This window comes from Puma concolor, chromosome D2, assembly GCF_028749965.1.
Source record: "Puma concolor isolate L17-30 chromosome D2, mPumCon1.1.hap2, whole genome shotgun sequence".
Lineage (NCBI taxonomy): Eukaryota > Metazoa > Chordata > Mammalia > Carnivora > Felidae > Puma > Puma concolor.
Window position 1 is genome coordinate 7,188,119 of NC_141677.1, and position 17,153 is coordinate 7,205,271.

The window sequence follows — 17,153 nt, forward strand, 5'->3', positions numbered from 1 at the left end:
ATATATACGTGTATATATATGTATATATATACATACATATATATGGCACATATATATATATACACACACACACATATATATAATTATATTACACATATAAAAGTTTCACGGTTGGGACTGAAACCTATAAAGTTGGAAATGAACTTCACATGAGTTAGAATTCTGCTAGAATGTAGGAGGGCATGAAAGACCTTCATTCCCAGGGCAGCAAGAAAAAAGCCGGGCAAAATAAAAATAAGGTTTTTCTACAAGGCTCGCAAAAAACAGTAGCTACAACGATTATTCGCCAACTGCCTTCCGGAGAGAGCTAAGCCGCTCAGGGGTGAGCGGGGCGCCTCGGTGCTTGTGCATACACTGGGGAGGAGACTCCACAGTCTGGATGCAGTGTATGGAAAAGCAGGCCTGCCTTAGATGGAGAGACTTTGCAGGGATGAGACTTCAACCAAGACTCACGTCACTGACTGCAATCTACAAACACATCACCTTCAAAAATAAACTGCCTGGCGAGATGATCCCCCTTCCCGGCATCTTGCAGAGCAAATGGTGAAAGAGGAGCTCAAGTCTTGCGCGTCCTCATGGTGGCTGGACGCCAGGACCCTGTCAGAACCGAGTCCACAGGGCCACGAACATCTGAACCTCACACCTCCCACCCAACCCATCTCCAATACTGCTAAGATCAAGAGGCTGCTGCAGGAGAGGGCAGGGGCGGCCGAAGCCCGGCCACCCCATCTTATGAAAGCGACAGCCCAGACCCGGCGTACCCGGGCCCTGGGATCGGGATGACCAGGCCTTCACCCTCACTGCCCACAGAGGAAGAGGTCTGCGTTCCTTGGAAATAAAACAAAACCCAACATTATCCTTCTGTCTCCAGTGTTCTTTTTTTTAGACCTGTTATCTGGAACAAAATCAGGAATAAGTTAAACATCACCCAGCTAACACGCTGGACAAGCCAGGCGGCACTCTGGCAGCAGGGGCGAGTAGAGCGTGTGGTCCCCACAAGGCTGTGCCCACCCAGTGCACAGTGCACTGCAACCACAGTGTTGGCGGCTCCCACTTCAACAGGCCCCCTCCGGTTACAGGATCACCTCCGTTTTGCTCGTACCTATGGTATCGCTCGATAAGCTGGTCCTTGTCATGTGTTTGTCCAGCCACCTGGTCCACAGTACTCCCTTTTCTTTGGTTGAAATCCTGCCTTCTGTTGCATTTAGTCGTGAGGAGGTGGTACATCCAGATCCTTGCCCTCAAGCCATTTAAGCCAGGGGTCCTGGAGGCTCATTCTCTCAAAGCACCATGGCTGCCAACAGGGACTTTGACTTGGGTTTGCACACCTACTTCCAGGACTTTGAATCACTTCCGGGATTCAAGAATGGGGCAATTTAAAGACAAACAGGATTCATTTAACCCAGCAGAGGAATAAAAGCAAGATTCTTGAACAATTCCAGTTAAAAAACCTTCTGGAGCTTTCTGTCCTCTAAGTCTACTTTTTTTTTTTTTTTTAAGTTTGAGAGAGAGCGAGTGTGGGGGAGGGACAGAGAGAGGATCCCAAGCAGGATTCTTGATTAGACCTGCTCAAACCCACAAACCATGAGATCATGACCTGAGCCAAGATCAAGAGCCGAATGCTCCCTAAGTCCAGTTTTTTACTTCCCTTTGAGCTCCTGAGCTCCCCCATACCCTTTCAAGTGAATTCTTCGCTGCATAGGTCAGCTGTCTGGTTACCTAACCAGTACTCTTTACAAGACCAGGACTATGGCCCAGTAGACAATGCCTGTCTCCCTCAGATGTGTCTGCAAAGATATGTTTTGAGAGAGAGAGAGAGAGAGAGAGCGAGAGAGCAAGAACCCCAAGCAGGCTCCTCACGGAGCTCAGCACGGAGCCTGCCGAGGGGCTCAATCTCACAACCCTGGGATCATGACCTGAGCTGAAGTCAAGAGTCGGATGCTCAACCAACTGAGCCACCCAGGCGCCCCAGGAATTTCTTTTACTGGATGATATATCACCACCCCCCATTTGAGTATCTTGGTCATTCCTAGAATTTCTAGAAGCTATCCATCTTCCAAACACAACACAGTGTTCTATTCTCAGTTCTAAGTTTTGCATGTCAGTAATTACTTAACTAGAGCTTTGGCTCTGGTTTTGAACTGAACTATCATGACTCACAAACTCACAAACTATCATGACACACTCCACACCAGCATGAACATTATTCACTGCAACTGTATTTCAAAGCCCAACAACTTACACCTAAAAGCATTCTCAAGCAGAGAACTATAAATATTAGACAATCACAAAAATGTACTCCCAGTCCAGTGTTCTGTTTAGAATAAAATGCTTTTTTGAGAGACAGAACATGTGCAGATGGAGGGAGAGAGCATCCCAAGTGCTATCAGTGCAGAGCCTGACGTGGGGCTCGAGCCCACAAACCGTGAGATCATGACCTGAGCCAAAATCAAGAGCTGGACACTTAACTGACTGAGCCACCCAAGCGCCCCCAGTAGAGTATTTCAGTAATGAGACCTTACGTGCTGTTAGTATTGACAGTGTTAGAAGTTACACCAGTGTTACTAAGGATGTTTTATTCTTACTCACATGAGTAAGTGATCGTGTTTAGGGCCGATCTCATTTACATCTGGCACCCGTGCTGTCCATCTTCTTTGTAGTTTCATGGAGTGGTGAGTTAGGGCGTAACTTCCACCGACACGGGTAAACAGAGCTTTAACTTTTGACAAGATTAGCGAACTGTTTCACGGCTTAGTCTACAACATATTTAATAATGAAGGCCCTCTGAAGATTTGTCAGCTCTACATGGAACGATTCTATGGCTTCAAGGGCAGGATATATGCTCAGGATATCAGAATTCTATTCAATATTCTGACCTTGAGAAAAGCTAAAAGATAAATATCATCTGTTTTAGTTTCTTTATCCAGAAGAAAGTTGTAACATTTGCCTACAAACAACACAATGCCGGTAAAAAAAACAAAAACAAAACAAAACAAAAAAAACCCCGTCAACAAGGGAGGCACTCAAGGCTTGAGCCATCCTCCTGGAGCACCAAACCTTTAAGGTACAGCTGCTAAGTAATGTTAGGTCATTCTGGTCCACGTGGCATATTTCCATGAACCCACCCACCTCTTGACAGCATGGTGGGTTCTGGGTTGTCCTGCATTTGGGAGCTGAGAGGTAGAAGCAAAGGAAATCATAAAGAAGATACTGAGCTGCTTCCAATATGGAGTTCCCGAACTCTCCACAGAAAGGCCTGGAAAGAGTGTGAGACACACCAGACTCACCAGCCGTCTTCCAATGACGAGGGTATCAGAAGCATCACACAGGTGATCACTTCTATCTCAGTCCCTAGAGTACGGGCCTGGGGATTCTGCAGGTGGAGTAAGCAGAGAGAATGCTCCAAACTTCAGCCTGCCAACAGATACGCACGTCAGTGTGTAAAAGTAAGAAACGAATACGGTGACGGCCCACATTTGAGTGAGGACTGCTCTGGGGCCGGTGCTGAGCGCCTTACACGCACCGTCTCCTCACACCACCCCGTAGGTGGGCGCCACTGCAGCTCCATTTCATAGAAGCGGAGGCTCAGAGACGTTAGGGGACTAGTACGCAGGCAGAGGGTTAATTCACAGGGAGCCTGGATTAGCCACTTGGACGTCCACAGGGAGCCGTCCAACTCCACGTCCGGCGTGCGTAACTGCCACCCACGAGGGAATACCCGGGAACCTGGAGCCCAGCGACCTGTGTCAAGTGCACGTCTACAGCGAGCACAGATTCTGTGACACTGAAAGTTCTCCGAAATGACATAAAGGTTCCTCGACTACTGTAAGGCCCCAAGATGCCCGGATGAGTCACGATTGACGGGACCTAACTTCACGTGGTGATTAAAACCATGATAAACTTAGTAACTGTACTACTGGATGCTCTGAATTTAAGATAAAAAGAAAGGACATGACAGATAGATCACCTCTTTTTTACACCAGTCTGCCATCAGAGTAAATGATGACTGAAATCCATCCTAAGGCAAAATAACGATAAGACATGAGATTGCATGCTACCGAAGTGTGAAAGCTACTCAGCAAGATAAAACACTCCAAATGCAAGCTGATAAACTAAAAAACCCCCAGAAGATTTGTAACTTTGGAAGAAGACCAAGTGGAGAAAAATTAATAAAGAGGGACCTCTTTATTGCATGTTTATAAAATAATCGTATAATATAGTTATTAAAAATGGGAGACGAAACTTTTTATTTTTGATATCTTGTGTTTTGCAGTCAATTTTTAATCATCTTCACAGTTTTTGAAACTTGCTTTTTGTCGTCCAGAGTGCTTTCTGCAATCTCTACCCGCCCGCTACTCGCATAACCAAATAAACTCCCCAACAGGTTCAAGTGAGAGACCTACTATCAAATAAATTACTCTAATGACTCACGAATGAAGACTGAAGAGTTTCAAAGAAATACAATAAAAACAAAAATATATGGAGCATAATTTAATCTTTCAGATGGTTCACAGAAGGCACCTCAAGACCATATTGTGCCATTTTCCTCATGCGGTGTGTTTAAGGGCCTATAACAGAATTCTGGTTAGTGAAATTCTGGACAAAAAAAAAAATGTTTCCTATGGAGGGCACATAGCATCGAATGACTATGGATACAATATGGGGACTCTGACGTGTGTATCTGTACTAACTAGGGCACAATTTATAATATGCTAAGAAAACTTCAAAAATCAAAGTCACAAAATGAGTATTTTTAGCACAGCTAGCAACAGCTACTTGTTTTAAACTATCATTTCATTTCTGATGACCAAATTATATTTGACCATAATTCAAAAACATAACTTTAAAATAACATTACAAAACCATGGTTACAACAGAACTACGTTCCATCAAATGAAGGAAAAGTCACAGATGTGTACTGCATGGCACTGTAGTTTTTCAAAGCCATTTGGAAAGGCTCCTCCAACCACGTTCACGTGTATCAATTGAAAACAGGCCTCTGCTCAGTGTGCTTACAGAAAGACTTGAAATCCGTGTCGATCATCCAAATGCCTGACAACCACTCAATGCTGATCACTGATCAAGTATTTTTATTGGATTTTTCGACCAGCGTAATAGTGGAGCCCCTTCTGAAGCAGAGACGTGGCAGACTCCGACTATTCCACTGCGGAGAAATGCTCAACTTAAAACGAAAGCGGACACAGGTGACAGCTGGAAATGGCTGAATCACTGTACCTTTACACACGACCAGAAATCTTAGTTCTGCTGTACACTATTTGGTACTTTTTGATTCAGTAGTTGGGGTAAAAAAAAGTTTCCGTATTCAAACATATCTACAGAATATCAATATAAAATGTGTGAATATATACATTTAATACACACGCGCGCGCACACACACTCACTCACTCACTCACTCACGTATCGAGAAACCAGCACTTACCCACATCCCTGTTTCCACGAATGACTCGACAAATCGTTACTTTAAGACCAGCTTAGATGCTCTGAGGCCGCAGCGTCCGGAGACAGAGGTCAGACGCGAGCCCGCACTCAGGCTGGATTAGACTGTTCCTCCTCATGATTTCTGACGAGTAGTAACACCGCTTATAGAACAACTACATCTCAATAACTTAGGAGTCAGAGTATAAAACCAGTGTCGTGAACATTTAACTCTCTCACGGCGTGAAGGACATTCCTGTTTTCATTCTATTTCCACTGATGATAAGAGTGCACCAAACTAGATCACACTGAACTGTACAAATGATCTTTACTCTTAATCTAAACAAACATGTGTCAAAACATTCTGAAATGCGGCGTCCTTGGATTTCTTCATCTTCTCAATCGCTCGATGCAGGTCCTGCTGTTGCACAGGCCGGATTTCATCTTCATCGCGGCTAAGACACAGACAAAACCGCCAGATGGTCAAATAACTTTCAAATACACCTCCCAAAAACATCCTCCTGAGATTAAGAAATGAAATCTTTGTCCCACCTAAGACCCCCAAGGACAGCCACAATTATGAGCTTCATGTGAATGCTTCCAGAATTTTCTGTGCAGACACAAGCTGGGGAGGATGTTTTTAGAAGCACGGGCTGCTGGGAGGGAGGAGGCCAAAATGGCCGGCTGTAACTCAGTGTTGCAGATGTGGTTATGAAAACCAAATATCTCACACTAAGAACCAAATGCAGAATGTTGGCACAACGTGGAAATATTAGAGAAAGGTGTGCAGTTTATCTATGTGGGCGGAGAATTCCCATCAAGGAATCAAAAATTATTCCCATGAAAACTGAAATTAAAAGTAGCATTCTTGGGTATATATTCATGTACATATTTAGCATGTGACAAACTAAAAATAAAATTCTTTGCTATTAATAAAAACCAACTAGCCTAAACCTCCCCTATTCAATAATGAGAAAAACAAAATCCAATATATAATGTCTCCTTGTAATTTACAAACATTTAGGAAAAAACATTTAGGGAAAAAGTTACGATAAGCCAAGTCTAAGACCCAGATTTTTCATCCTGACATATAAAATTTTCAAAGGCTTTGAGGACAGCAGAAAAATAGGACTTTCTTTATTAATGTAACTTATTCACACAAAACGTATTCATCAGTTGTTTCTCCTCCTCTCCTCATTTTCTTATACACAAGAATAAAAACCTTTGGCAAGTAGACTCTTGGCTCCGGTCAGAGGTCAAAAGTATTCCCAGCATCAGCATTAGGGGAGCTGGAGAAATCCAGCAACAAATAAATGAAGTGAGCCTCTCCATAACGGGGCCCCAGGGAGCACTGAAGGCAGGTGCGGAACTAGGGCAAACATAGCTAACCTTTCTTCCTACACCAAGCGAAAGAGTTTTTGGTGAAGCTTGCTATGGCGATGCACCGTCATTAAAAACATGGCACCACCAGCACATCCAGGTCTCCTGGAGTGACAGCCTCGGCGGCGGATGAGGGAGGAGGCCTTAGAAAAAGGGGCCAGAGGCGGAGAACTCATTCAACATGAGGCCCCAAAGTACAACAGTGTGCTAAGAGTTACAGAAACCCTTCATCAGAAGGTCAGTACTCTGAAAAGAGGCTTAGAAACGCAGTGTTAGGCTGGCCCAGGGCAAGCGGCCTTCTGGGAAAGGTCTTTGCAGGGCACAGTTCACGGGGGCGGACTTGAGCCGGCTCACTAGCGTCTCTGCTGAAATAGCCGGGCACAGAGCTGGTTTCTCAAACTCGTGCTCTGAAACTGCTTTCGAGTGAAGTTTGCCCCAGTGGCAACAGTCTGTCTAGCACATGCATTACTGTTAACACACTGAAGTCTAATCCCCAGCAATGGCCCCCAGGCCCACTCACGTGGGAAATCCCTGGAAGAGCACAGGAAATGGAACTAGGACTTTCAAGTGCAAAGCAGTCCGGGAATCCTAGAGAACCCTCTTTCCTAGGAGTAAGTAAGCCTAAGCTGCCGTCGGCCTCCTGTGACCCAGTGCGGGGATTTTTGGCAAACGTGCAGCTTCTGTTTCTTCCTTTTCCTTCCAGAGCCTCCCCACAACCCCCGTTCCCAACTCGCTTTCAGAACTTTCCTTTAGGAAGAAAAAAGGGCAGTTCATAAAGTTGGGGAGATTGTTAATTCAAGTTCACCTTTTATACCATAAGCAGAGTTGGTATTGTCAAGAAAAATAACGGAAACCACCCTGAAAGGTCTAAAAGAGTCTGAGAAATAGGAGATGATACCTTTCTTCCGATGTAGAATTAACATACTCCCGGACACACAGGAGGGCGGCGTCCCTGCACATCTCCTTCAGGTCACTGCCTGAGAAACCGTCCGTCTCCTGGGCGACTTCCAGCAGGTCCACGTGCCTGTCCACCTTTCACAAGGAAAAACAAATGTGAAAAGTGCTGCAGAGCATGATCTAGCCACTGTCCTTCCACGTAAAGAATGTTAAGCATGTTGGAATAGTATGGAAGGAGAATCATCCAAAAATACTTTGTTTCTACTTTTCCTTTAGCCGTAAAACCTGGAGTTTTGAAATCTAATTGTCATGAACTGCCATTATGACTGGAGTATTAAATAAAGCCTTACTCGATAGATCATGAAGCGAGAGGGAAGAACAGACACTCAAACACTGTCGGACTCTCCTTGGCGCCTCTTAGGAAGGTCCTGAGTTGCAGGACTGCATTCACCATTCTTGGCAAACAGCCCACATCAAGTCCCGGGTCCATGACAGCAAACCTATCCACGGGCGCTCGCTTGCCCTTTGGCCGCAATGCTCTGTGTTTACCAGCCCAACACTCAGAGTAATAGTCTCGTTCCTCAACGTAAGCTTACACAGCCGAGCCAGTCGTGTAAGCTTCGGTCACTGTCCTGGGCGCACGGCAGGCCTAGGAGAGTACACACTAGGCTTCCGTGTAGGTTGAGAAGAGAAAATGAGCAAGAACGACGTCCCTCTATCAGATGATGCATATGTGTCACTCGCCACGCTAAGCACTCTGCATGTTAATTAGTCTCAGGGGATCCTGCCAGGCAGTGTTCTTGTTCTGAGGGAGCTTAAATACACTGCCCGAGGTCACACCAGAGCCGGGCCGTGGACACACTGTGGTTAAGGTCCAGCCGAACTCTTCCCCTGCATAGCTAACCATCTGCCTTAACAACACTTACTTTCTTCCACCGACCTGAAATGCCACCTCTATGAGTTATTAAATGCCCACTGGGTAAGCCCCAGTGTTTGAGTAACACTGGCAACTGTGCACGAGACTGGGACGCCAGACGGTGTGGGGTCTACAGTCAGCTCTGCAACTGTGACCTCATGCGACGCTGGTCTCCTCATCTCTACAACTGGGGGTTGAATGAGGAGATACCCCACATTCTTTGTGAACAGAAGTGAATGCAGGAGGTAGGTGTGGGGCTGGCAGTAGAGCGAAACGAAAAAAATGGTAAACATGGAACTAAATAAGTTGGAATAGGGGCGCCTTGGGGGGCTCAGTTGGTTGGGCATCAGACTTTGGCTCAAGTCATGACCTCACGGTTCGTGGGTTCAAGCCCCGCATCGGTTTGTGAGTTCGAGCCCCACATCGGGCTCTGTGCTGACAGTTCGGAGCCTGGAGCCTGCTTCAGATTCTGTGTCTTCCTCTCTCTCTCTCTGCCCCTCCCCCACTCGTACTCTGTCTCTCAAAAATAAACATCAAAAAAATTTTTTAATAAATAAATCAAGCAAGCAAGCAAGCAAGCTTTAATAAGTACACAGTAACAGTCATTTAAGATTTGGGGTGGGGAAACAACGTGGAACTAAAATGTGAGACACAGAACATGTGAGACAGGGAACATCCATGCAGAAACATTTGAAGTAAAATTATAGTATCAGGAAGAGGGAGGAAGAGGGAGGAAACAGTGTTAACCTGGACTATAGGTATATGTAAAAAAATTTTAAGGGTACCAGTAAAAGATAAAAAGAGAATGTGTAACTTCCGGAACAGTAGAAGAAGAGGAAAAAAGGGAAGAAAACACAAGAGTGGGGGTGGGTGGGCAAAAAACAAAAAGCATAATACATAGAAAGTACTAGAATAAGAAAGAATGAATCAAAGCTTATCAGTGATCCCCACAAATGCAAATAGGCTAGGCTGGTGAAAGTCCATTAGACTATATAAAAAACCAAACTGCAGTTAATTTGAGGTTTAGAATGGTCACACCCTGTCCAAGGGGAAAATAAAACAGATTTGGTGTTCAGTTTTAAAAGAAAAAACAAGTTCAAAAGATTGAGAAAGGACAGACAAGGCAAATATTAACCAAAAGAAAGCTAATTTAGTTCTATTCTCATCAGATCAATAGATTTTTACTCAACACACATAATTTGGAATAGAAATCATTAAATAATAAAAAAATAATACATCAGAAAAATACAACAATTCTGCACTGATATACATTTAATAAAATATGGCCCTGAAATACATACAGCAGAAATGAACGTAAGGACAGAGTGAGATGGACAAATCCACAGTAATACTGGGAGATGTTTTCTTTAAGATCTTAAGTAATCTCTACACGCAGCATGGTGCTCGAACTCACAGCCCCCGAGATGGACAGTCCCAATCTCGAGTGAACTCCCGTATCACGTACTCATGGATCAGACAGTAAGCACTTCTAGTTACAGTGAGCACCTGTGATCTGATGTACACAACAGAAAACATGACGAACTCACTACGGGCCTTCTGTATAATTTGGATATTGGTCCCCTGTTGGTCACAGGGTTGTAAATCTGTTCCCGGGGGCTTTTCTTTCATTCTGTGCATGTTACCTCGTCATGCTTCTGATTATCATCAGACCTGTCTATTCTCTTCCTGGGAAGCATACGCTCCCTTGTATCTGACAACCCTTCTTACATGTGCACAAACACACGGCACCAGACATGCAAGAATCTAATTTCTCTACAGTCTGTAAAACTCACGGAAGAGTAAAAATAACCTACACCTGCACACGCATCACGTGTCTATCCACACACAACCACGAAACAAATTTCCACTACCCACCAGGACAACGGGCTACCAGTGACAGTGACTGCAGGACATGGGAAGCAAACATGTTAAGATCACCCGTTAAATCCGGGTGGTGAACATAAGGTTGTGTCTGTGTATAAAATATTCCATACATTAAAAAAGCTACTTAAGAGGGGCGCCTGGGTGGCTCAGTCGTTTAAGCGTCTGACTTCAGCTCAGGTCGTGATCTCACGGTTTGCGGGTTCCAGCCCCACGTCAGGCTCTGTGCTGACAGCTCAGAGCCTGGAGCCTGCTTCGGATTCTAGGTCTCCCTCTCTCTCTCTGTCCCTCCCCTGCTCACACACACTCTCTCTCTCAAAAATAAACAAAGAGTAAAAGAAATAAGGGGCACCCGGGTGTCTCAGTTGAGCGGCTGACTTCAGCTCAGGTCATGATCTCACAGTTTGTGAGTTCGAGCCCCGCGTCAGGCTCTGTGCTGACAGCCCAGAGCCTGGAGCCTGCTTCGGATTCTGCGTCCCCCCCACCCCCTGTCCCTCCCCTGCTCATGCTCTGTCTCTCCCCCTCTCTCAAAAATAAACATAAAAAAATAAAACATTAAAATAAACCTACTTAACACCTTCCAAATTGTACTCTGAAATATTAACAATTTGACTTCCTCATTTAAACAATCAACACCTCCACCCCATCTTTTGGCCATACTTTGTCGGGCCACACTATGTTCTAACCGCTCACAAATCTTGTGCACGACACAGCGATAAAATTACAAAGCGATAAAGACGAACAAAGCAAGTATGAGAAAATATCAAAGAGGAGAAGATTCCAGGCAGCGGGGGAGCAAGATGAACAGAGGCAGCATGCCATAATGGTTGAGAGAAAGGCTCCATCACTACTTTGCTACATCGGCCTGGGCAATTTATTATAGGACTTCTCTGAGTTCCAGTTTCCTCAACGTAAAATAGTATCAGCATGTGCTCCTCAGATGAACTGAGGATTAAGTAAAACAATGTGTATCTCACCACTATGCTAGGTACACAGCAAATAATCGGAAAGTAACCCTTTTTATAACAGCTAGTAGATAAACCATAAAGTCATGGGAACTGTTTTCATTAGGCATTCCTTATACCCGTGCCGAATGTCATCCTAAAAGGATTTCCAAAGGTGCTACTCTTAAAAAAAAAGAAAGAAAGCAGAATACTGAAATCAAAGTTCAGAAATAACGAGGAGTTTCTGGGTTGGCTGAGTGACTCAGTTGGTTGAGCGTGCAACTCTTGGTTTCAGCTCAGGTCATGAGCTCACGGTTCGTACTGGGAACGATACTGAAATAAATGAACAACTTTCTAACACGGCCCATTTCCTCTGTCTACCATGGATGGCACACAAGCATGTACTCTCAGCATTTTACATGTAGCATTTAAATTCTCAAAACGATTCTATGAGATTGTTGGCATTACGTCTACCTTCCCAGTAAGAAAAATGAGGCATAGGGACACTGAACGCTATTTGCCCAAGGTCCCCCAGAAGGTAGGGTTGAAGCCAGAACGTGGGACCCTCAGGCTGGTCTCCAAAGCCCATGCTTGTTAATAACCACTCCTGCTACATTATGGAAAAGGTATAAACTCAGATTTGTTTGTAGGGAAAAAACTCAAGTCTCCTCAGTACAGAGACAGGAAACCTGTATAATGTATACATTTTATTAGTTCTAATCCTTTCAGACTTAAAACTTTAAGCCAAAACCACTACACTGTCTGTTTTAATTTTTTTTAACGTTTATTTATTTTTGAGAGAGGATGAGCACGAGTGGGGGAGAGACAGAGAGAGAGAGAGAGAGAGAGAGAGAGAGAGAGAGAGAGAGAGAGACACGGAGGGTCTAAAGCAGGCTCCCCGCTGACAGCAGAGAGCCCAACGTGGGGCTCGGACCCACAAACTCTGAGAACATGACCTGACACCAAGTCAGATGCTTACCTGAGCCACCCAGGTGCCCCACACCATCTGTTTTCAATGACTAAGTTTTGTTAAGGACCTATTAGTAAAGAAACATGAGAAGACTGGAAAACACTATCATTTGAGGCATCTTTTTAGCAAAATTACATTAATTTCTTTCAGACTCTACTGAAGTAACAATATGCCTTCAGCATAAAAGTAGCAGCTAGTGGGGAATAAGATGGTCTTATGTCAACAATTATCCAGAGCATTCATACTCTGCATCACAAAAATGGACACTAATTCTTTGTGCTTTAAGAAACAGAGTGCTAAAAATTCCTTATACCCATGACAATTGTCAGTCTAAAAGGATTTCCAAAGATGTTACTCTTAAAAAAAAAAAAGCAGAATACTGAAATCAAAGTTTATTTACTTATTAAAAAATTTTTTTTGATGTTTAGGTATTTTTGAGAGAAAGAGAGAGAGAGAAGGGAAGATAGGGAGAGAGAGAAGATCCCAAGCAGGCTCCAGTCTCTGAGCTGTCAGCACAGAGCCCGACGTAGGGCTCAAATTCACGAGCCGTGAGATCATGACCTGAGCTGAAGTCAGATGTTTAACCAACTGAGCCACCCAGGCACCCCTGAAATCAAAGTTCAGAAACAATGAGTTTCTGGGGCGCCTGAGTGACTCAGTTGGTTGAGCATCCAACTCTTGGTTTCGGCTCAGGTCATGATCTCACAGTTTGTGGGATTGAGCCCTGCATCGGGCTTTCTGCTGACAGTGTGGAGCCTGCTTGGGATTCTCTCTCTGGCTCTCTCTCCACCCCTCTACCCTGTTTGCCTGCATTTGCTTGTGTGCTCTCTCAAAATAAATAAACTTTATTAAAAAAAAAAAAAGAAAGAAATGAGGAGGTTGTTTTGTTTTTTTTTTTTTTAATGTTTATTTTTGAGAGAGAAATAGAGTACAGGAGAGTGAGGCTGGGGCAGAAAGAGAGGGGGACAGAGGATCTGAAGCAGGGCTCTGCGCTGACAGCAACAGAGCCCGATGTGGGGCTCGAACCCACAAACTGTGAGATCAAGACCTGAACTGAAGTCAGATACTTAACTGACTGAACCACACCCAGGCACCCCAATAATGAGGAGTTTCTTAAGTTAAATGTGAAAACATTACAGCCTACGTGAAGTATGGCTATCTTATGAGACAGAGCTTAAATGCTATGATTTATATTCATTATCTATACGTGAATCATCTACATCATCTATATCTTTATTAAACCACATACACATGGTTCAAAAATGTTAAACTTCCAGCAATACCATCTTTCATTAAATTTTTTTAAATTAAATAATTGTATTAACTCGAAGTCTCTACAAAATTGTCAGCAATTACCTTCTAATATTTGATAAATGTCAAGCCACATCATAGCCATCCTAACTTAAAGAACTTGTGGCATTATTTTATCTCCTTTGTTTTCTTTCTGAACTGCTCCTTGATGCCTGTCTTTGTTAAAGGTTTACCAATTAAGTGTCTTTCACCTAAACAGCACGGCAACTACACGATGTCTTGAAAGTAGTTATCAAATAATCAGTTAGAGGGCAAATGGAAGTTGTTGATTTCATGCTCCTACAGGAGTTCTTTCCCTAGAACACTTGGAGAGTTTTAAGAATTTCCCCGAAATTGCAAAAAACATTTCATGCACATGAAGTTTTTAAGAAAAGGCTGCATAGCATTTATCTCTTTATTAAATAGCTCTATGCTCCCCTAAATAGTTAGTAACTGTAATTTGCTAGGTTCCTTACACTTTTGCAATTTAGCGTATGTCTTTTTTTATATGTTTTAAAGAAATAAATGAACAGGACACTACTGAAAGACTCAAAACAACCAAAAAGCCATACTTGTTTTTGGATAGGAGATTCAACATCAAAAAGATCTTAATTCTCTTGAATTATGATCCACTAAAAATCTAGCGTTTGTTTCTTCCTGAATAAGACAAATTAATTCTAAAATTAATACAGAAAAATAAGCAAAAATATCCAGGGAACTGGGCTGAGGGACCACGGGCGCCTCACCCTACTTGCTGTTAAACAACTGCTCCTGTGCAATCAGCAAAGTCCAGACCATAGAAAAATGTGGATGAACCCAACCTGGCTTTTTCAACAAATACACTGAAAAGAAAGTGGGGGGAAAAAAGGGGGGGAGATGAAGGAATAATCTATAGCCTACGATTAAAAGAGATCTGAAAGCTATTGGGGCACCTGGGTGGCTCAGTCGGTTAAGTGTTCAACTCTTGATTTTCACTCAGGTCATGATCTCACAGTTCGTGGGTTTGAGTCCTGTGTCACACTCTGTGCTGACAGTGCAGAACCTGCTTGGGATTCTCTCCCTCCCTCTCTCTCTACCCCTCCCCCGGCTCACGTGCATACATACATGTGCTCTCTCTCTCTCTCTCTCTAAAAATAAATAAAACTTAGAAAAAAACTATCAAATAATTGCGAATTATGAACACTATATGGACCCTGAGTCAAATACATGGTAAAAAAAAATAAATAAATAACAAGCCATTTAGGAGACAGCAGGAAATTTGAACAGACTAGATATTCAACGATAATAATGAATTATTGTCCTTTTTTTGTTAAGTGTAATAATGGTTATGAGATTAAGTCAAAAAAGAAAAGAATTATTTCTTTTAGAAGTGAAACTAAAATACTCACAGATGCAGTACGATGGGAAACCTGGGGAGTGGGGAAGTAGGGCAGTGAGGGGCACAATCACCCTGACAGTTGATTCATGGAGGAAAACCACAGAATACAAGCAACCCTCCCTATGGGAATCTATCAGGTTTTTTAGTTTGGACAGCAAGTTCAAGGAGTGAGTTTATTTCACTCATTTTTTTTAAGTAAGCCCTATGCCTGATGTGGTGCTTGCATTCATGACCCTGCAATCAAGAGTCGTGTGTTCCACCGACTCAGCCAGCCAGGTGCCCCTCAAATGGAGCTTAGATACAAAGTTTAGGATGGTGAAGAATGCCATGCTATTCAAAACTCAGAAGCCAAAAACGGGGGAAAAGAACCCAGTAAGTTAAGAAAAACAAACCAGGAAAAAATACTTCAAATCATATAAACTAAGAGAATTCTCCCTAATATATTAGAGTTCCTATAAATCCCTAAGAACAAGAACACTGCAATAGAAAAATCGGCCAAGAATATGAATGGGTATTTCACAGAAAAAAACCTCAAGAGGCTCTTAAACACAAAACGCTCATTTCATCCTTAAAAACACAACGAGATACCGTTTTCCACCTAGATCACGTGGGCACAAAGCCCCACCGCACTCGTCGGCAAGGCAGCCAGGGAGGCGCTAACGCTGCTGGTGTGAGAGTACATCAGCGTGGAATTTGGCAAGAGCTACCAAAATTCTAAATCAGATCCTGTGATCTAGCAATTCCTTTTCTGGAAAATCACCCCTACTGACATCCCTGGACAAGTGTGAAGTGACATATGTTCAAGGTTGTTATTCAATGCGGCATTTTTGTAGTAGTAAAAGACTGGAATCAACCTGGATGTTCTTCAATATGGCACTGATTTAATGAATCGTGGTATATCCAGACAGTGGAGTCCTATGCAATGCAAAAGCGAGAGAGAGAACGAGAGAGAGCGACTGAGCGCACAGAATAAAGACACTATCTGCTAATATGGAAAGGTCTCCAAGATGAGTGACAAAAGCAATGCATAGGACAGGGTATGCAGTTTATTAATATGGCTTATGTAGGAAAAGGAAAGGGAGTAACGGTATATCCTACGTGCTGTTATAGACTGGGTCATCGGAAGGGACACAGAAGAAATGTAGGAGGAGAAGTGGGATTCTTCTCTGAACACCATTTAACGTACATGCTTTAATTCTGAAGGATGTGACCTTAAATACAGAACCCATTTAAATTTTGATTATCATACCCTTTTAAATCTCAACTGCAACTTCAAAAAATATCGTAATCAAATAAATAAAACCCATACTGCTGTACAAAAATAAACGTATCTTATATAACTGAAGAGCAGCCTAAAAATATCAAAGATATGAAACACAGCACTTTTAAAAAAAGCAGATCATCTTTAATTAGCTCAAATGGACCATGGCTAATGCGTTACATGAACGGCCAACAGTTTTACAGTGATTTATGTCAAGTACAAAGCTGCTTATTCTCCAATTACTTTTTCATTTCTAAAACGGTTTTATGAACATAAACGTATTTACAGGTTGGGGGAAAATGTCATTTTCTACTTACGTTTTCATTTTTCAAGATGAGTCTCAGGATTGCTTCTCTTTGTTTTAGAGCCTAAAACCAGAATCATTTCCAGTTAGCATTTAACAAAAATAAGGATCAACTAGTTTTCGTGATTATTTCTTCTTTCCTCTGTAAACTATCTGATAATACTTGCAGGAAACGCCAGAAACTCTAACAAAAATCATAAAATATGTTGGCTAAGCAAGGTCTAGATTCTAGACTCTAGAGTAATTGTGGTCAACCTACTGAATTCCTGTCTTCTTATTCTGAATCCCCAGCGATTAGCACAATGTCTGGGAAATAACATGCCCTTCAATGTCTTTCCTCTACGGCTCTGGCAAATGTTCTTTTCTTCATTTACGTAATTGGACAGGATGGCAACGATGTAGGCTCAGTTCCTCCACGTCTGCACACCACTCCCTCACTCGCTAATTTATATCAGTCAGTTTTTGTTTGGCGTTGGTGGTACACGTGTTTATATAC

General features: G+C 43.0%; 1 protein-coding gene across 2 annotated transcripts in view; it reads right to left on the minus strand.

Annotated features, from left to right (window-relative positions):
* Positions 1 to 4,476: 4,476 nt before the first annotated feature.
* Positions 4,477 to 17,153, minus strand: part of ATAD1 (ATPase family AAA domain containing 1) — a 55,752-nt gene continuing 43,075 nt past the window's right edge. For both annotated transcript variants that reach the window (XM_086679525.1, XM_086679524.1), the window contains 3 exons: positions 16,671 to 16,721; positions 7,715 to 7,848; positions 4,477 to 5,891 (listed from right to left, as the gene is read on the minus strand). In XM_086679525.1, the coding sequence (XP_086535651.1) occupies positions 5,771 to 5,891; positions 7,715 to 7,848; positions 16,671 to 16,721 (306 nt within the window). In that variant the 3' untranslated portion in view covers positions 4,477 to 5,770. The remainder of the gene's footprint in view (positions 5,892 to 7,714; positions 7,849 to 16,670; positions 16,722 to 17,153) is intronic.